The sequence below is a fragment of the Ixodes scapularis genome, unplaced genomic scaffold, assembly GCF_016920785.2.
Source record: "Ixodes scapularis isolate PalLabHiFi unplaced genomic scaffold, ASM1692078v2 PGA_scaffold2__306_contigs__length_199485367, whole genome shotgun sequence".
Taxonomy (NCBI): Eukaryota; Metazoa; Arthropoda; class Arachnida; order Ixodida; family Ixodidae; genus Ixodes; species Ixodes scapularis.
The window spans coordinates 128,509,371-128,531,159 of record NW_024609857.1 but is presented as its reverse complement, the minus strand read 5'-3'; the positions used below and the strand labels follow the sequence as shown (position 1 = coordinate 128,531,159).

Sequence of the window (21,789 nt, the reverse complement as noted above, 5' to 3'; positions counted from 1 at the left end):
AAAATAAACTCTAAAAACACCCTAAAATTTGGATGAAAACCTCGAAACTCTACCCATAACATGCCATCAACGTACGACACACACAAACGCATGCAGCTGGTTGGCGGTGCAGGAGTTCAGCAGCTGGCAAATTGGGCCAGATCTGCTAACATCCATTTTCTTTTAGACCAAAGCATGTGACGAACGCTCGAGAAATCCGAGTTAGATTTGATAAGAATGCAATTTCTGCATTAAAAATTGGCGAACGATACAAATCTGCAACCATCTGCAGCAAAAAAAAAAAAATACAGCAAGTGTGACAGATCGCACGCTTGCCTTGCCGTGCGTATGTGTGCAGGTGACCAAGGGGAGTGCTTTCTGAGCACTAGAGGCAGTCTTTACATCAACTGAATTTTAAAAAATTAGAAAAAAAAAGTTGAAGAAAAAGATTAGAAAGCATATAAATAGAGAACTTACTCCCTACTTATACATAGTGAAAGTTCAAACAAGAAAAAAACAAAACAGTCAACTGTTATTTCATTGTTTTTTTTCTCGCATAAACTCTGCTGGATAGAGTTGGCATATTAAATACATTTTCTCAAAAATGTGTGCGTTCTCACGGTATGTCTTGTGTAGAGCTCATTCATTCTTTACCCGAATATTCGCATACAGTCAGACCCGTTTATATCGAACTCGCAAAAAAAATGTCTACCAGTTCGATATAGCAGGCAATTCAAAATAAAAGTTTTAATGCATTTGACTCTCAAAAATCTGCTTCCTGCTGACATATTACACAATGAAATAGTCTTGCATCTTCTGCTGCTTTTTCTTCTATGCATTCGCGATAATGATATTTTTCTACGCTATCGACGGACTCCAAAATGCTGAGGCCACTGCCTTCTATATTCGCGCATTATCGCCGAACTATGCCGAGAGCACGGAGCACGTCCAAGCAGGAGCACCTTCTTCTGCAGAGCACCGTTTTGCTCTGCAAGTTGGCTTTCCCCTAAAAGAGGCGGCTGCATTGGGGTAAAGCCAGCTAGCAGAGCAAACTGGCTTTTTTTTTTTCCTGGCGGCCGCATCAACCGACAGGAATTAAAAATAATAATCTCTCTTGCGGACAGAGCAGAGAGAGGAAGCAAGGAGCACCCTCTCCTCTCTCCCTCCAGAAAAGATTTTTTTTTTTTTTCTTCCAGGCAATCAATGCGGCTGCCTGGAAAAAAAAAAGAAAAAGCCAGCATGCTTTACAAGCTGGCTTTCCCTTAATAAAGCCACTCTAAGTGGGGGAAAGCCAGCTTGCAGAGCAAAACGGTGCTCTTAGCAGTTAGATATATCGGTAGCGGCTGCTATTTTTGCTCGATGTAACCATAGTTTTTCCTATATATTATCACTGTGACATTACAGTGCAAAACAATTTTTCGATATGAGAGATAATTCGATGTAAACGGGTTTGATATAGTCAGGTTTGACTGTACTACCGAAAAGGGCTCAAATCGATGGTGAATCGAATGATGCAAAAGAAAAGGTAACACAATACAGCCCCCTAAAAAGGTGAAGGAAGGTGCTAGGGCCTTCGAGGCACCATAAACTTCTTCCAACCGTCAACCAAATGTGACGAGCCTTCAAGTCCAATGCGTGCCGTGCTGTCTGCCAGCAGAAAAGGCGCCATGAGCCCGACCCACCTGCCAAAGTGGTCCAGCCGCCCCAGGCAGGTGGAGAAGCAGTAGTTGTGGGCGATCATGACGGACGGGTAGAGGGACTGGAAGTCCAGCACGGCCACGGGGCTGGTGTACAGGTGAGACTGGGGCTCCATGACCAGCGGGATGAACTCCATGGCCCGCATGCGCGCTCGCTGCTGCACCGACGGGCTCAGGGCCACCAGGCCCCGCTGCCGAGCCAGCCGCAGCATCATCGACTCCACCCGGAACTGGAGAAGGGGCCATGACAACATGGGGGTGGGGTTGTGGTTGGGCACATGGCTCTTCGAGGTAAAAAGATTTTTTAGAAAATACACACAATGCTGAAATTGGACGATTCTTTAACCCTTTGAGTGCCACGCCTGGGTATACTTGAGCATGTTCTTAAAGGGGGCACTGGCACCCCAAGAGTTGTATTTTTTTTTATTGTCTAATACGATGCAACTTGTAGTCATAGACACGCAAAAAAAGTTTTTGTGCGCACGCGCGCCTTTTTATTTTTTTGTTTTCCTCTCTTGCTCCTTGCCTCTTTTGATATGTGACATCAAAAATCATGAAATTTAGAAGTTTTGTAGGCGAAATTTCTATAACAATTAATAATGGCAATCGTAAAACATTTTTTATTGCAATTGCGAACGCACTACTACCCTTCTTTTTGAAGTACCAAAAATCGGAGTCCGGTGTGATGTCGCCTTCTGGCATTGTATCCTCCCTCGGAAAACATGACGCCTGGGCAGGCGGCACCGCTCGCACGGAATAAAACCGTTTTTTCTCAGTCCGCCGGCGCCCTTATCTCCCGCTCCTTTCCTCCTCGCATCGGGCCGTGGTGGCAACAGCACGGAGTCGAGAAAGAAAGTCGACTCTCAGGACTCCGCAATATTTGACATCGACGCACCGGTGCAGATTGTGCGGGAACTTCACATTCGGCATTTGGAAATTGTTTTTTTACTTCACAAATACTGAATACCCAAGTTTCGAATTTTGAGGGTAATGTCCCGGCATCGTTTTCAATTATTTCGGATAATAAAACAAAATATGATTTTGATGTGTCAGTGCCCCTTTAATAAGTGCTTTCAGTTTTGGTTTGCTCCCTGCTCCTCCCAACTGGAGTGTTATTATTTTTGTATCTGTAGCGTATGAGAGTAATGTTCTGTCTTGTAATGTCACTTTTCAATAGCGTGGAATTTGTTTTTGCTCAGGCGGCTTCTGTTTCAGTTTGCTCCTTCGTTGTTACGGAATGGCAAACGTATGTCGATCAACCTCATGCTTCATGGCGAGCACAAAGATCTAGAAATTTCAAACGAACGCAGTATACGATAGCTTTCAAAACAAGGAAATTACAGTCCCAAATAAACAAAGGTCGAGTAAGGTCGATTAAAAGAGTGGCCTCGGGGTGTGAGCTTGAGGTGCCACTGCATAGTACCCCGTGTCGAAAAGAACAATATGAGAAATACAGTATTTTCTCGTGTATAACCCGCGGAAAAATTTATTTAAAATCAAAGGCAAAGTGGGAGTGTGGATTACACGCAAATTTTGGAAGGCAACAAGGCCTCACGGTTATGCGTGCAAAGTCGAAGGGATAGATTCTCCACAGTCCCTCTCGTCTGGTCTCTCCTAAGGACTTCCTTTTTCCCACCTTCTCCTCCTTTTTATGGAGAAGCTGTTATGGGCTAGGGACCGGGGAAAAATCCGTCCTCCCACGTCAACAGAAAACTCCCCATTGGTCGTGGCAAGTATGAATAAATAAAAATAAAAAGAGGGGGCAACCGGCGTGAGCGTGGCATTATTAGATAGTGAGGTCCTGATCCCTTGTTATCATCTCTAAGCATCGTCCTCGAGATTATCCAAGAAGTCGTCCTTGAGATCATCCAAGAGGTCGTCCTAGGAGTCATCCTTGAGGCCGTCCTAGACACCGTCCTCGAAGTCGTTTTAGAAGTTTCCCTCGAGGTCGTCCTAGAAGTCGACCTTGAGGTCGTCCTCGACGTCGTCCTCTAGGAGTCATACTCAAGGTTCACGGGAAGATGGAAGACCAGTGAAGCTGGACCTCCATCTTCACGTTGTGGTCAGTTTGCCTTACTGCATACCCGACCCAGAGGAATCACACGGAGCCAGCGGTTTCAAGAACAAGAAACTACATTTAATGGGACATGGACAAGATGATGAAGAATAATAACAGAAAACCAATGAGCACCGGTGGAACTTGAGTGCAGTTAGCGACTGCTGCACGCAGCCTCTAATACACCTTATCAAGGCAGCGCGCACGACATGCACGTCGTCGGCTTGATTCCGCTGCCAAGCAGGAGAGTTCGCCACCTGTGCCCCGCAGTCGGGCAGCTGGGCTGGGGAGCCGCCGGGGTGCCCACAATGTGAAGTGGATGGGCTCCACAATTTGTTTTTCAGGTAGCCATCTTTGCATTGTTCTCGCGGACTGAGCAGCTGAGCCAAGCTGTCCGCACGTTGCTGTCGAACGTGCATTGCCGTCGACGGCAATGATTTTCGCGGTTTCTTATCTTTTCAGCAAAGGAACCGACTATCATCGGATCTGTTGCCGAAGCAGCGAACTAAGATCATTGCGCGGTTCGAAGACTAGTGCATACCACGAGCTTGAAAAAGCCCTCGCAAAGTTCGTCAAGGGGAGAAGACGTTGCAGACATGCCGTACCAACACAGATCCGACGTGACCACAACCTTTCCAGACAAGCTGGTGAGAAACAGTTTCAAAAAGAAAGCGACTTAATCTCCGAAAGAAATGCGGCCAGCCAAGATGGCAGGCAGCCAGCAAAGACGGCAGGCGGCAACGACGCTGCAGGAACCTCACCTGCGACCCCCGACTGAGGACCTCAAAGAACTGGATGCCGAAGATGCGGGCCATCTCGCTCGTCTTGCCCACCACATCCAGCCGGTCCAGCAGCTCCAGGTTGCCCCTGGCTCGGATCACGTAATGCTCCACCGTGCGCCACCTACCCAGAAAGCCCAGAGTAACTGCCCCATTGCTCCGACAGGAACGAATCGCGCAGGCTGGAACTAGAGCCACTCAATACACCATGCTTAGAGTACCGGCACTCTGTTTCCCAAGATCTTCTGGGTGCCACAGAGCTTAGTGCTTAGTGCAACTGGTGACGATTAAAAATGTGACTTTTTGAGCCTTCTCGACGCCGTACCCGTGGCTTGTTTTTCTGTGTCGCAGACTGATTTACTAAGGACAGAAAGGCGCCTCATGCTATTTCAGAGAAAGGTTCAGGTAGCTGGCAACCACGATTTTAAGATGGCTGAAGCCTAACTTATTTAGCGGCACTAGATCACAATTATGTGTCGCTCACAATTATGTGAGCGAAGTAAGTAATGTACAGCAAACTTTCGTTAGTTCGACCTCGGTTAATTCAACTTTTCGTTTAATTCGATCGTGTTCAAAAGTCCCGGCGAGCGCCCATACATTTCTATGGAAGGAAAAGTTTGATAGTTCGAACTCGGGAAGACTCCGCATTGGATAATTTGTCCCGAGTGAATGCACGCGGACTCACATTGCATGGCACCACGGCAAAAAAACCACCAACGTACAACGCAACAGGGACCTTCTGCTGGAAAGCTGAACGTGCGCAAATATGCGCCTGCTCCTCTACGCCGTTGAGATGGACCGTAGCGAATGACACGAGCCAGTGCAACCAATCTGGTGTGGAGTAGCACGGAGAAGATAGCACGTGGTCGGGCGCGGAGACAGCGCGAGCTCTCAAAGCGCAGCATTGTGTGCAGTCCATATTGCGCGACGGAAAACGCAAGTTCTCTTTTCCTTTTCGTTTTTGTTATTTTTTTTTGTTGTTGTTGACGGTTTGGCCGCTTGGCGCTGAAGTCGGCTCATGAAGCTTACTCAGCGCGCACTCTCAAAGCGCTTTTCTGTAGCACCGTGTGCGGTTCATCTTGTGCGTCGGAAAGCGCGGGTTCTCTTTTCCTTTTTGCTTTGTAGTTATTTTTCTCTCTCGCCAACGGTCTGGCTGCCCAGCGCCAAAATCAACTCGTAAAACTTGCTTCTTCTTTTCTTTTTTTTTTTGTAGTGCGCTATTTTGTGGGGACGTGACGTTTAGTTACGCTGCTCTCCGGAGCATGCTTTTGGACACGCGTTTTAAGGACAGATGGGAGCAGACCATCCGTGAGTACTTTGGACATTAAAAGAAAATTCAATTTTAACCACTTTTCTGTCCTTTTTTTAATTTGATCATTTGGATAATTTGAACAAATTCCAAGGTCCCGTCGAGGTCGAATTAACGAAAGTTTACTGTATCTTGGGAAGAACTTCCTCGCTCGTTGCTAAGTCGACCGGAAACGAAGTGCCACACCTGAACAAGTCGGTGTCATGAGCAAACCACTCCGTCAGCACCTTGAAGGAGTAAAGGGGCACCCGTCTGTGCACCACATGGTAGTAGACATTCTCGAAGGTGTAGATGTTCAGCGTCACCTGCAAGACACAAGAAAAGTGAAACAAGTTTACACATTCTAGAGCTCACTACACACAACTTGTGCAAGCAACTTTATGCAGTTGGAGAAATATGACCACAGAGAGAGAGATAAGGCTCAGCAAACAGCCCCATTCACCCTATTTTCTTGCAATATGAAGAGAAAAAAGACAAAGTACCCACATTGCAAGTAGTAGTTTGTCTCTTATTTGCATTCATTAAAGCCTAGCCAGCAATCTGGGCTGATCAGTGCCACCGACGTCTACCTCTGTGCTCCGCCATTACAAGACAGCCGAAATGCGTGAGAGGGTAGCGGACCTTTTCTTTCACCGAACGATAAACTGACGCTGTGAGCCACTGGAACCAATCCAACATCGCGCGTGTGTCACGTAGTCTTCGAGGAGGGCCGCCGCAGTGCGCGAAGAAGGTTTACAGCACCGGATTGGCCGGTGTGGCTTGTAGCATTTGTTGCGGTCCGTCACGAGATGGAACGGAGCAGAGGTTCAATCTATAAACTCTACGATTGACATTGCCCAATTTATTACTCTACGATTGACATTGCCCAATTTATTATGGCAAATCCCATAAAGAAATCCCTGCACTATTGCAGATAGGGCTGTTGTAACAGACTGTCGCATGCTATTGCTTCGAGGCGATATTGCACAGATGAACTTGATACGGATTTCATGCCTCGATGGTGCGAACGTAGCTGCGCATAGTGTCTCCGAAAGAAAGCCCTGCCAAAGCTGGTGCCCCCACGGGAGCAGAACATAAAGTTTGCGTCCCTTGCCGTTGCGCACCCGAGCTTTGACCCCACTATTTGCGTCTCCCCGCTTCTTTTGAAACGCTTGCTCGCTCACTTTCGCCTTGCCTCCCGCACACCCTCCCGCTATACGTGAGAGTCCGGTTCCCCGACACTTCCAGCATAGCAAGGCCATAGTGTTGAATTTCCTGCATCGACCACAAGAGGCCACCTTGGGTCGCAGGCTCGAGTGCTCCAGCAGAGTTCAGCCAAGACTCGTGTGCAATCAGTGAGGGCACCAGTCTTAGCCAAACACTGATGCACCGAAGATAGCTGGCCATGTTGGTTGAACCTCGATTTAATGTACAAACTCGTTTTCCGAGCCGAAAGCTTCATTAAATCGCAAAATTTCTTTAGACCGAGGTTTCTTTTTATTAGCATTGCAATTAATCTCCCGGGTCTCCGAAACCCTACAATTGCCTTGTGTCTGGCAAGTAAGCAGTTACCAATACGATTCCATTACAAACTGCAGCGAGAATGAAGGTCCACGACCCTCATTTTATACCTTTATGGGAGCAGCGCCTAGCACTGAGGAAAGCGTGCAACCAAGGGGAACAAAAGTGTGGAACCACCAGATTGGGGGCCACGCCTAGTTCTCGTAGGCGTGACGCGGGCCAATCCTAGGAGCACAAGGATCGACATGGGCCGTGCCTAGTGCCTGCGCCTAGTGCTCGACCAAACTTTCTTTCTGAACAGTGCACCACTCATCGTTCCAAGTAAAGCGCAACCACTTTGAGCACTACACTTGAGGCACGAAAAAATTTTTGATGTCGCAGACCCGGTACACTTGTAAGAGCTTTGTTCGCCGGTCGTAGGCTCTCATTCGTTAACCAATATTAAAGCAGACTATTTTTTTTTTTAGAAAGTTTTTTTTGTTATTGTTATTATCATCACTGGTGTGTACTTTTTACTTTGTAAAAAGTAGTTTACTTTGTAAAAAGATAGCATGTTCAGTTTTTGGCAATATATTTGTTTCTGTTGAATATTTTGTTTCTATTTCTCACGGAGGCTGCCAATATGTGCAAATGCGATTTGCAAAAATGTTGTTAAATCGAAGCTGCAGCACAAAAGTACTTCGCTAAATTTAGAAAAAGATATGTAGTCTTCAATAAAAGCAAATTGCAAGCTGCGGATGCTGTGCGACGGCCGTCCCCAGCTTGCAATTCATAACTGTTATTGCGCGGGCAAATCGTGGACATGACAAACTCGGTATCCGTAGTGCAAAAACACACAAGAAAGCACTACAAATTCCCTCGTCGCACATACCGATACCACCAATCGCATGGTTGATGCGATTCCCATCGCAGCAAGACGCCCCACAGGAATCAAAGGGGTGGGCAACGTTTTCTCAATTTTAGCCGATGCGTATCTAGCCAGAACAATGTGACGGCCGATCTCTCGGGGGAAGGCGCTTGTACAAAACTTTACGATACACGCGCAAGCGGTTTTTGACGCACCTCCTTGCGCATAATCCTCCAGAGGTTGAGGACGATGCGGCCGGGCACGACGACGTCCCTGTCCAGCACGGCGTCTCCCTCGGGGTCCCCGGCCTCCCTGGGGTGTTCCTCAGGGCTCTTGGGCACCCGGGACAGCATGGAGGCCAGGTCGAGCCGCAGCTGGCTGCCCCGCTCCAACAGGTAGCCCCACGACGACTTCTGGATCTCGTAGCCCACCAGGATGTCTGGGTCCCACCTGTTTGCCGTGCGACGGCCGGAACGATGCTTCAGCCACTTTGCGGTCCAAAACTTTCCTAACCCTTTGACCATTGCCGCCGTACATGTACAGCGGCGGTTACACATTTGAAAGTGCACGCCTTAACAAGAAACTGCGCGTACCACGCAAAGTGCTGCTATTGGTTATGTCTTTGTCGAACTATAAACGTTATATTCGCTTGGTATTTCTATTTGCTGGGGCCATTTATAGTTTTGAAATTAGACGTTCCGCATACGTGATGTGCGACAGATGGCCGCTTCGCATGTCAGCTGCTCTGGCGGTATCGGCAATGGGAGTGATGGCTCTTCCTATTCAGACCTATAACACTTCTCAAAATTGAATTCAGAGGATGAGAAACTTACCATCAGATAGAGGGACTCTGTAAAGTACCTATGGTTCGAGGTATGAAACGAAACCGCCAGAATGTCGCGGAAGCAGATGCGCCAAAATGAAATTGAATGGAAGAAAGGTTACAACCTTTTGCATTCATCATTTCTCTTTGATGCTTCTAAACCTGACCAGCTTGTAAGTACTGTCTGTGCTCCCGTTAGACCCACTTCAGACGGAGCAATTTTTCTCAGCAACTTGACGTCACAACACCAGCAACATGGGCCACCCGCGTTCACAAACAGCAATCGATTGCAGCAATTTGCTGTCATCCTCATTAAATTTTATTTTTCTTGCACTATTTAGACACACACTTATGCACGGTAAACATGTTTTTATGCTTTTAAATGGTCTTCAGAATACTAACCCATCTCTGTGAAGTGGTCTATTTCCAAAAAATCATCAATTTCAAGTCAGAACCAAGTCTTTAGTTGTCATCATCACCGACACGGAATTTCACGTCGTCCCTGACTGGCTGCTGCCACTTCAAATGTCTTCAAATTGCTCCGAGTTGCTCGCTTGTTTCAAGCCGGACCAAACCTCAGCAATTCATGTCGATCTAGGGAAAGCTAGGGAACGACCCGCCAGCATCCCCAAAATTGCTGAGAAAGTTGCCCTGTCTGAAGCGGGCCTTAGATAAACAAGAAAATAAACGGTGAATTGGACCTTCCTCTATACTATTCCTTTGGAAATGAAACCCAACCACCGGGAAACATCTTTTGGGCAAAAAAACTCGACTGTCAAAGGAAGGTAGCGCTAAAGACGAGGACAAGCGCTGTCTTGTACTTGTCCTCGTCTTTAGCGCTACCTTTATTTGTGCAATGCATAACCAACTAGCCCGTCATTTGATCTTAGACCGTCAAAGGGCTGAGTCCCCGACTAAGTGAGAACGGAACGTCCTTGGAACGTCCGGCCTCCAGCACGCACTCCGTGTCTTCCGCCATGCCTCGGCCGCAAGCGCGCGCGCACTCCAGGTGCACAAGATGCCAAAGCGTCGTCAACGGCATGAAGCTCACGCTGTAGGCTGGACAACCGTAGCTTCTCCTCACCGTTCTCACCTCATCACGACTATAAACACCATGCAGAGAGTTTTTGGAGGTGAGTGAATCGAAGCTGGTTTCCACGAATTGAAGGAGACTGCCATAAAGGGTCCGAGAGGCTACCCACATGGGCCCATTCCACTCGGGGTAAAAAAGGCCAGCGCCGTTACAACTCTAACGTCCTCGCTACAGTTGCTGACAGGGTGAGATCGGCAGGGAGAAGCTTTGGTTGTCCCACCTCCGGTGCACGCACGATCAAAAGCACGGCGCGGAAGGCACGAAGGCTGGGCATTCGAAAGACGTTCCCCACCATTCTCACTGTCAGTGACTATAGTGCAGTGGTTCTCGGATAGGGGTCTGTGAAGCCTTTGGGGTTTCTGAAGGCCTTCTCGGGGCCTTCAAGGACCCTAAAAAAGCCTTTAAGCAATAAAATACTTTTTTTAAAAAAAATTAATGTTGACTGTTTTACATGTGCATCTTGCACAATGAACGCACTCGCATAATCAACGCACCCCCCAAGTTGGTTCTCAAAATTTCGACTTCTTTTTCACTCGCATAAGGCACCCCCAACTCGGATGTCAAAATTTTTACCCCCTCCCCCCACGCACGTGAAATGACTGCACTTTTCTATCCAGGTCCAGCGAGGTCAAGAATGCGTAGGCAGCGTGGGCGAACAAAACGCCTCGCAAAACGCGTTATGAAATAAAAAAAGGTCCAACGGAAGCAAGAAAAAAAAAAAACATGGAGAGGAGCTTTTCTTTTTTTTTGCACAGCGCAGTTTGGATTTTGGGTAGCACGCCGTGCACAAGGAGATAAGAAAGAGAAGCGGAAAAGCCCTCGCCTAAGCAAAGCGCGCATCATGAAGGCATCCTGCCCTCGCCTCCTCCTTGCACTTTGGAAAGAGAAGCGAGAAGCCCTCGAAATGAACGCACTTTTCTATCCTGGCAAAGTGAGGTCGCAAATGCATGGCTGTGGGCAAACGAAACAGCTCGGTAAAGCCGGCAAAAAAAAAAAAAAACACAAAAAAACACGGAACCAAGAGAAAAAAAAAAAAAACATAAAAAGGAGCTTTTTTGTTCGCACAGCGCAGTTTGGTCCCTGGGTCGTGCGTCGTGCGCAAGGAGATAACAAAGAAAAGCGGAGAAGCCCTCGCCTAAGCAAAGCGCACATAATAGAGCCGCGCGTCGCGCAAAGAGATAAGAAGTACCGTATTTACTCGCAGAATGAACGCACTTTTTTTTCCGAAAAATCGATGCAAAGTTAGAGGGGGCGTTCATTACGCGAAGTAAAATTTTTGAGTCCGTATTTACTCGCATAATGAACGGACCTTTTATCCTGAAAAACCGAAATAACTTCTTACCTCCTTGCGCGCAACGCCCGACCCCGTAACCAAACTAAACTGTGCAAAAAAAAAAAAAAACTTGTTTTCTTTTTTGCTTACCTAGTTCCTTGTTTTTTTGTTTCATTTTTTTTGCCGCCTTTCGCAAGCTGTTTTGTTTGATAGGCGTTGCTTAGGCGAAGGGTTTCTCGGTTTCTTGTTTTGCCGCCAAGCTCGCAACGGGTAACGGTAAGAGACTTTCGTCGCAAGGTGAAAATAAAAAAAACACATTTGAGAAGCACATTATCAGCACCACACGATGCCAAAGCCAAGAGTTTGCCGCACGGGCAGTTCCACAAGGGACGCTCCCAGAGAAGCGAAGGGACCCACCTCCGGACGAGCTCCACGAGTGCGGCGAAGAGCTCCACCTCCCCGGCCACCTCGCTGACCGTGAGGTTGGTGACCCCCGACCTCCGAAGGAGGCCGCACTCCTTGGGCGGGGCACGGCCTCCCCCGGGGGCACGGCCTCTCGAGGACGACGAGCCGCCGCCGGAGATCAGGTCTTCGAGGTCGTCCACCTCCGAGGGGGACGGACCCCGCTGCACCGACCGCACTTCGCGCACCGAGAGTGCACCCACAAGGGTTGTCGCGGCCGAGTCGTCTTCTTGCGGGTCGTTGTGGACACAGTAAAAGATGCACTGCACCGGGTCATAAGCAGGATTCGGATGGAGGTCGTCGCGCGTGTGCACATGCACCTCCACGCTCAGCAACGTCAGCATCTGGCTCTGAAATGAAGGGGGGTGAAAGAAAAAAGGAGTTAAGACAATAACACCAAGGAGACAATGCCTGTGCCTTTCCCCCCAAACATCATCGTCAGCAGTTCCACGTAGCGATGCCTAGCTCCCGTCGGAGTCGCCGCCAGCACGTCTTGCGGCATCTCGCAACAAGCGCGAGGTAGCCTGCGGCGACACCAAGACGCAGACGTCTGCCGCTTCGTGGCGTAGTCTCGTCGAGCTTTAACACATTTGTCACGTGACAAACACGCTGAAGCGTGGCACATTTGTCAAGCTTAGGTCGGGGATCTACTAACATTAACATCATGAGCAGATTTTGCCTTTTAAGTGGTGCTGCTCAGAGCCACAACTGTGGTGAAGTACCTAACTTCGTCGGAGCATGAACTTCGAAACTCGGCAACTGATCTTCGTCAGGGGCCAGGATACCAGAGATCCCGGTGCCCAATAAAGACCAGGATATCATACATCCACATGGCAGCTATTCGAGCTGGTCCAGGAGGTGGATGTTTTGTGTAGCTTGGCAGAGCATTTTTGGGAAAAAGCTTCATTTTTTTGTTCGCACCAATAGCGACATTCATAGTGACTTTGCGAGGCTTTCTTGAGCTTGTCAATGGGAACGAAAATGGTTCACGATAAGCTTTGTTTCAGCAATGTTTACGAGTCGTCACTATCTCTTCTACACTCAACTATCCCAATATGATTTTGGCCAGCAACAACAGACTTATAGAAAGACACACAAGGACAGCTATAAAGTAGTTGTCCTTGTGTGTCTAAGCATAGCATCTTTGGATGCACAGGAGATGAGAATAGAAACCAATAGGCATATTTTATTTGTTACGTTTACTCAAATGACAGCACTGCACATGAGCAAGGTCAGTGCATCTATTTTTCCTTCGCGCACTCCGACAAACAATCGAGGCAATCTAGGAAGGTAGCCTGACGAAGGAAGAAGCCTAGAACATGCGTATTCCTCAAAATCCGATATGCACTAAAATGTTAATGGAAAATGCAACCTGCTGTGAAACACAAACGGGAATGAAATGGCACACGAAATCTGCCTCGTCATTTGTTAGACTCCATCTGTAGACCACTAAAAATGGCTATCCGTGAGATTCATAAAAAAGCGGATCTGGTGGGCCGTCCATAAATAATGGGGCCATTAATTAAGTATGGCCCACTCACCGTACTGGTGCCTTTTGCCTGCTGCAGGTCTCCTCCACTGTAGCCAAAATTGAAGGTCCCAGAGCGTGTGGGACCATCCAGCTGGGACGTGCTGCTGTTCAAGGCGGGGTTCCTGCCCGGCCTCTCCTCCTGGGAAAAGGGTGCAGGCATTCAAGCCATGCTGGTAGGCCAGAAGTGATCTAAAACTGTGAGTACAGTACTTTGAATACAGCAGCAGCGGCAGCATGTTGGGCTGAAGGCTAAAAAACTTTTCTCGCTATTACAGTCACAGAGCGCTTTTCTGCAAAAGATCATTCTCAAGAAACACCGTTGTCACGGACGGGTAAGTGCCTGGTGGCGCATGTTCAGGGCTTTTTGGCTGCGATTGGCCAGGATTCTGCGTCAAACGACCACGTCATCGGCTCAACTGCTATAAAAGAGGCACTCCGGACTTAGAAGCGCACAGCAGCAGTGGCAGCACGTTGGCCTGAAGCCTAAGAAAATCTTCTCGCCATTACAGGTTCGTAATTCTTCATGTTCTGATTTCCACTTTTTTGTTTGCAATTTGGGGATACTGTTGTTACTGCTGGTGCTGGCGTATGTATTCAAGATAGCTGGTTGCTGCTACTTCAAAAACTAAAATGGTCAATAACACCTGCCTCAAATGTAACAAAGTGCTGTTAGAAAATGACTCCCAAGTTATATGTCTGAGTGTCAATACTCGTATCACCTTAGCACTTGTTTTGGGATATCTGAAGCGCCTCGTGCTGCAAAGTCATGACGATGCCAGACATGTAAATATGCGAAATCCAGAAGCAGTCAAGACAATAAACAATGTAAGGGTTGAAGTGAAGCTTCGGATGGCCAAGGTAATGCACCAAATAAAGTAGATATAGCTACAATCACCACGAATGCAAAAATTTTACTACATACACCTGCAGGAGACACCTGGATGGATTGAAAAAATCGCTTCAACACATGTCAATTACTATGACAACGTGCTAAAGTGTATGGGTGAACAAGATGAAGAACTTAAAGATCTGAAGAAAAGGGTTACAGCCTTGGAACAAACAAACACGGATGTAGAAATCGAGCAACCACAGCAAGAAGTCCACGATCTCAAATGGAGGAGCAGGAAACAAAACCTGGAAATACATGGAACTCCAAACAGTGAAAACGAGAATCTGATGACTCGAGTAAATGAAGTGGCTGAGACGCTAGAATTGCCTAATCTGACGTCAGATCAATCGTTGCCATGCACAGACTTCCTTCACATGCGGATAAGATTCCTGGCATAGTCATTCGTTTTGTCAGACAAGCCACGCGAGATAACGTGGCTAGACAAACGACACAAACTGAAGGCTGCTCAGAGCAAAATATACATTCTAGAAAGCCTGACAGAGCAGGACAAAACGCCCCTGTGGGGCACGAGAGTGGGCAAGAACAAACAGGTTTAACTACGTCTGGTTCAAAAATGGGAAGGTCCTGGCAAGAGAGAAGGATGATGCTCAGGCGTACTTGATACAATGTAAGCTCTTTATAACAGACCTTGATTTTGACCAAGATTTTGGTCTGTTGTAAAAGGAGTATGTTGTATGCAAATATGAAGTTGAGTCAATGGTATGTAGAGGAAAACCAATCGAACTTCACGCATCGGTATGTTATATCCAAATGTCTGTTGTAACCAGGTCTGTTGTAATGAGCTTAAACTGTAAAAACCAAGGAAGCTCGAGTGACTTTAGTTTCGGGTTGTTCATAGTTTTCTTTGAAATTGCTGCCAAATGAGGTTGAACATGCTCTAAAACAAACATCAAGTGCGCTTTTTTCGTTGCTTCACTTAAATACTCGGTCATTGCGGAATAAGTTTGACGAATTTAGCACTTTTGGACAGTTTTCGGTTTCCTTGCAATGTTAAAATGCTCACCAAAACCTGGCCTAAATTCACCGATAAAGTGGATATGCTAGATAATTATGCTGCAAATTATGCTGCATTTAGATTAAATTGAAGCAATAAAAACGGAGGAGGTGTGTGCATTCACAACAAAGAAAAGTCTGAAATGTCATGTCATTGGCGATTTCACAAAAATAACCAACAACCATGAGATCCTAACTTTGCAATGCGCAAAATCTTTATTTTCGGTTGTTTATCGCCCGCCAGGTTGAAATATTTCTAACTTTCTTGAGTTTCTAAATGTGTTTTTCAGGTTTATTGGTAAAATAACCACTTTTTATTTCAGGGGTGACTTCAATATAGATATGAACACTTACTCTCAACATCAACTTGGCTTCATGTCACTATATCAGTCATATGGATTACTTAATGTTATTAAACAACCTACTCACATAGCCCCCTTGCACAAGGCTTCGCTGGATCCATTTTTTAACGAATGTTTCCACAACAAGGTTATTTTTGGTGTAATTGGGAGAACTATTAGTGACCATCTGCCAATTTTTATGTTTGCTGATGCAGGCTTAGATCTTAATGAAACCAGTCCTACTCAGATTCACTTTAAAAAATTGGTGTCAAGAACCTTGGTCTTTCATGAGCAAGAAATAAATTGTGAAAACTGGAGTGTGGTGCTGTCCAGCATGACAGCAGATGAGGCGATTAATTGTTTCGGAAATATGAAAAATTATAGATAAAAAAAATTGCCCGCTATCATCGATTTGTGCGGACTAGAGATAAAAACATATTAGCTACCTACATTTAATAAAACAAAGAAATCAGTTGGCAAAGACATTAAGACAAGCTAAACTTTTATATTTTATTGATCTGCCTGTTTCCAGGTAATAAAAGATTTGATGTTACGTGGAAGAAATTTAATAGCTTATTCAAAAGTGGGGCGCATGAAGAGAAAATTACTATTATTAAAACTGATGGTACTAAAGTGCATGGGGAAGCTTTAGCAGAAAAATTTAATTACTTTTTTTATTGAACCTGTTCAAGGTGTGCACTCTTCGAATGCTTCCAGGGATGTGTTTAATGTTTCAGACAGGATTTTTTTTTTTTTTTTTTTTCCCACTGACGAGGTGTTTTGTTTGTTCCAAGGTTGTAACTCTTTAATAACCAAAAAAATAATGGGAGTTTCGATGTATACAGTATTCAGATTAAACCAATTAAAGGGGCGGTGCAACGATTTTCAGACTTCGGCCTAAGATTTCTGGAAGTTGCCCCCTGACACTTCTGAAGTACAGAACAGAAAACTGATTTCGCCTGCGTGTCCTAGTTCTTGCGTAAAAAAAAAATAAAGATTGGCATTTTGGGCACCCCTCAACTCACTCCCAGTCTTCAGGGTCACACCTGGTCGCACTCCCAGTGACGTCATTCGGAGTGCCGTGTAGCTTCCCGTGTGCTATCTCGGAGGACGCTTCCCCTCCCCCTCTCTGCGTACGTTAGCGGGTGCTATGCTGCAGCTTACAGCCGAGCGAGGTCACGTAATCTTTCCGCCGTAGTTCCTTCGGCTGCCACTTGGGGCTGCAGGTGGGGGAAGAAGCTCGACTTTTGCTTTGCGATTATGCAGCGGAATCGCAACATTTTTAATAAAGGAAGTGTTTTCTCTAGCCTCTGGGATACGATAAACAACGTAAAAATGACGAGATGCAAATTGTTTTAATCATAAAATCGTTGCACCGCCCCTTTAAGCACGTATTATGGACGATTGTCCCACTCTTGACACACATTTTTCAACCTTGCAATAAGGAAAGGAACATTTCCTCAAATAATGCAAGTTGCAAAAGTGACCGTGCTACACAAGGCGGGAGATAAAAATTATTTGGATAATTATAGACCGATTTCCGTTTTACCTGTATTCCCAAAAAGATTAGAAAAAAATTATGCATCAAAGGTTACATTTTTTTTGTGAAAAGTGTTCAGTCATCACGCCCTGTCAATATGGATTTAGAAAAAGTCGCTCAACGAAACTCACTGTTAAAACAAAAGGAAATATTTTTATGCAATATCGAACAAAAACTGATAACACCTGAACTTTTCATTGATTTATCAAACGCGTTTGACTGCATAAATCATGGAACATTATTAAAAAAAACCTGTATCATTATGGTATTAGTGGAGTTGCTTTAAATTTGGAGGAAAGTTATCTACATGACCATTATCAGTGTGTAGAAATAAATAAAAACCAATCTAGTCTTGGGCCGGCAACAGCTGGAATGCCACAAGGTAGTGCATAATAACGATCTCGTAAATATTGAGGATAGTATAAGCTATATTATCTATGCAGATGATGAGAGCATCATTTCTTTCAGGAGTTGAAACAAATGAAATTATGAGCGACGCGAACAGTTTTCCGACTAGGCTCGATGCATGGGCACTTTCAAATTCGTTGCAGATAAATGTGGGTATAGCTAAGACCGTCTTATTTAGATAGCGAAATAAACATTGTTGCTATACCAGTATGTTTTCTCTCGGTATGTGTGCCATTGATATAGTCGATAACGTAAAAGTTCTAGGGGTAATCTTTAACCAGGATATGGCTTGGGACAAAATGGTTCAATGTATGTGTAAGAAACTTTCGAAGGCAGTCAATGCCCTGTACAAATACAGATACATAATAAACAATTGGGATCTGAAGCTCATTTACAACTCTCTTTTTTACTTTTTAAATTTAATTGTTGCTTTTTAGTGTGGGGTAATACAACCTCAACAAACATCAAACAAATCCATATCCTCCAGAAAAGAGTAATTCGTATTATATGTCATGCTGCCTATGATAGTCACACTAGACCGCTTTTTAATAAACCCAATACCGTACAAATCTCTAATTATTATAGTTGTAAATTCGGTCTCACACATAAAAAGTCTTTCAATTACAATGATAATCTGCTTCTCTTGAATTTCAACATTTTTTTAAGGGAACAGTTTACAACACTCGCCGTACGGATACTTGGTTAATGCCGCACTCCAGAACATGCTATGGTGATCACATGTTAAAAATACCCTTTCCCGTCTTTTAAACTGTTGTAGAGAACTGAATATAAACACATCCTATGCGAGAGCGTGAAAAATGTGCACTCTGTTTTTGTCCATGATCTTTTATTGATTTTTCATTATATTTAAGTTGTAAATTGATTGCAAATTTTGTCTATCTTGAGGTCCTTGCTGAGCTGCAAACTGTTTTTCTTTTTGTTGTTGTTTCTTGCTGCTGCTGTGGGGGAGGCAGAGGCTTGCTAAGCAACACCTTAGTTCTTGTTTTTCTTCCTTCCCTCTCCGAACTGGAGAAAATAAAGAGTGAGTTTGTTCCTTCAGTTGAATCCTCCTACCATTGTTTGACAGCAAGGGGATATGAAGAAAAGAGATGATGGGTCAAGCTGTTTCAACCCATTACAGTGTAGACCGCATATAACGTATGTCGCGGGAGTCGCAAAAATCCGCACTATAAGCGGTACCGCGTTATAACCAAAACATCAATTTTTCAGGCCAAAATACATGCCATCAGACAACTTACCTATGTAAAAGAATTTGTTTTATGTTAGATGAAAAATAAACCTTAGTTTGAGGAAAGTCTTTATTTCACCGGACTAGTACACTTCTCTCAAGTGTGTCATGCATTTTGAAAGAAATGAGCGACTTTTGCCTGGCGCAGCCTTTTAACGGCGTCGCGGGTTGCAGACGGAGATTGCGAGCGTTCAGGATTGCTAACCATAATCACTTTTCTCCGGCGATGAAAACGCGTGAAAATTCGCATCCTTTATACGGTACGCTCCAGTAATACCTTCAACTTGAGCACAGGCATGAAATGCTCCAAATAAGAAATCCGGGCGATGTTCGAAAACACAGAAAGCACCACTGTAGTCGAAGTAAACAAACACGACGACACGGGATTTCTGCAGTCTTGAGAGTGCCGCCACGACATCGCCATTCGAGTAGGTGGATCTTCCCTTCTAGTACATGCTGGGTTATCATAACGACACACAACGAAAATTCACAGTCAAGGATAGCACTTTTACGCGGAACGATGAGCCTCCATCACGCAATCTACGTCGACGATCACAACCGACGCCATGTTTGCGGATAGAAGCAGCCGGCCCGCGACCAACATGCAACGCGCGCGAACACTTGTCCTCGACCTGCGATTGGTCTGTCGTTGCGGTTGTTTCCAACCGTCGCAGCGGAGGCGCGGAGGGACGCACGCACGAGAACGACACGTGCATGCGTCCCTCCGTCGCTATGGCAACTGCAGCCTCTCTCTTCGCATCTCCCGGTTTCTTCGAGCAACCTCCTTGCCCCGCGAGTGCCGCTCGAGGCTCGCGCCGTTATCTAGCGCCGCACAGCGAAGCGTGCTCGCTGCACCGGTCAGTCGGCACGGCCGCCGGGCTCTTCCAGAAACCGCACTTTAACCGGTATTTCTCTTCGCGCGCCTGCATTTTAAGCGGTATGCAATTACATGGAGTTCTATGGGAGGCGAACCGGTGGTTTAAAAAAGCCGCGTTATACCCGGTCCTGCACTATAAACGGTTACGTTGTAAGTGGTCTATACTGTATACTTGAACCTGCTCATCTTATACAACTCCGGGCCTGTACAATCACAAAGCGCACAAAGAGGACGGGGCAGATGATATGTGGCTCGTACGCCGTGTCAGTGCTAAAAGCTATCCCTAGTTGGTCAAACAAGGGGGCTAGCGCACGGGCAAGCTGGTGAACGCTCGACATACCTGAGCCCGAGACAGGGAAGGAAAAGGGAGACATAAAAAGAGGGAGATCAAGCAATGTCTCCAAGTATTGAATATACAAACAAAAAAAAACACCTAAGAGCTCATTTGGCATCAACCTACAAAACTTGGTGCTCATCAATAACCTTTCCAAGTAAAATGTGAAACAGCACCAGTGTGTAGTGCACTATACTTGTACGACTTAGGTGCGTGAAAGGGAAGTTCGAGAGTGTCCCTGCAAAACTGCGAATATCTTTCAACAATGGCATCATGCTGGTTACAAAGAGGGGCTCAGAAGACGCAATTTCGTGAAATACAGGCATCTGTAGCATTCGGCCCCTTCTGTCAGTGTTGTGCAACGTCGCCGGAGGGGTGTCCATCCAAAAGGACAACAGCAATCAAACTTTTTTTTTTTTTTTTTTTTTTACTAGAAATTCTTGACTGCCTTGAAGGATTGCCGAGCAACCTTTCCTCCTATTTCTACTACGATGCTCCTAGCACGAGAGACAAAGAAAGGTGTTTCGCTCATACGGAGGCGGCAATGCATAAATCGGCTACGCTCAAGTGCAGCCGTAACAAGGAAAGCACTCTACGCTTCTCATAGTGACACAAACAAGAGACGACAGAAAAAATTGGGGTGCACACCTGACACCGTTCTTTTCCCGCATCTCGAACTCTCGTAGTAGCAGTCTGTTTCACTTAGCGCAAGCAAAGCCAAATCCAGAAGCCCGAGCATGTTGCCCTAAAACGATGCTCGCACTGCACGAGCGCGTGTGCTCGGCAGGGATGCTGAGGGACCAGAGCTTGCTCTTATAATCGACTTATAATCGAAACCAGGGCGTACCGCCGCCACCGAAGCTGAAACAGCCGCGATAGCGGGAATTCCTCCGTTCGCTACGGGTTCAGCCGGTCGTACCCGTAGCATTGTGTTGTTCTATGCGCTCCTTTTACGGGTGCTTTTTTTCACCCGTGCAGACAAGTGTTGCAAACCGCGCGTCAGCTTGGAATGCGCGAAATACACCGAGGTGATGGGTGCGCCGAACGAGGGGCTCTAGCGCAATCAACAGCCGTGCGCTAGAGCCACTAAATGAGCTAACGTTAGGGTGTCGGCACTCCGTTCCCAGATCTGCGACTGGGCGCCACCACCTTGGTGCTTAGCGCAGGCCAGATGCGACTGTCGATCATCACGTTTCAGAAATGTGACTTCCTCAGCTTTACACAGGGTGGTAGGAAGCTCGGGTAATATCGCTTTGCTTTGTCACAAACTGTTCTAACATTTCTGGAGGACAGAAAAACTTTTCCTGCGATTTTAGATAAAGCTTCGGAGAATTGGAAACCTTGATTTTAAGCACCAATATAGCTGAAGTGTCGTTACTCTGAAGCGTAGCTTATGTAATGGCTCTACCGCGCGCCATGTAGCTCGGGAGGGCGGCGACAGTTGATGTAAGAGCCTAGCTGGAAAGGCCTCTGTTGCAGTAGAAACAAATTTTTCGAAAATGACAGATATGTATTGTGAAGTCCAAAGTGAATGTCGGCGAAGAAAAGAATTGGGAATTCCACGAGAGTCTGGGCTGTTCTTACAGTCAAGTTTCATTAGTAGACTGAGGACACCAGAAGCACTAATCTCTAAATCAGATAAAGCTGGATACATACCATCAAAGAAAAAATCCGAATCATTGCCATTATCCCGACTAAATACAGATTTGAAATAATCATTAAAACACTTTGCCATCTTAGTCGGTTCACTTACACATTCACCTGAAATAGTAAAACTGCAATATGTTA

The 21,789-nt window shown here is 46.0% G+C and overlaps 1 protein-coding gene across 1 annotated transcript in view; it reads right to left on the bottom strand.

The window, feature by feature from the left end:
- Positions 1 to 21,789, bottom strand: part of LOC8040639 (pneumococcal serine-rich repeat protein) — a 114,513-nt gene that overhangs the window by 42,854 nt on the left and 49,870 nt on the right. The window contains exons 7-12 of the mRNA XM_040212945.3: positions 13,360 to 13,488; positions 11,774 to 12,168; positions 8,383 to 8,617; positions 6,007 to 6,125; positions 4,494 to 4,635; positions 1,662 to 1,906 (exon numbers count right to left, since the gene is read on the bottom strand). Of these exons, the coding sequence (XP_040068879.1) occupies positions 1,662 to 1,906; positions 4,494 to 4,635; positions 6,007 to 6,125; positions 8,383 to 8,617; positions 11,774 to 12,168; positions 13,360 to 13,488 (1,265 nt within the window). The remainder of the gene's footprint in view (positions 1 to 1,661; positions 1,907 to 4,493; positions 4,636 to 6,006; positions 6,126 to 8,382; positions 8,618 to 11,773; positions 12,169 to 13,359; positions 13,489 to 21,789) is intronic.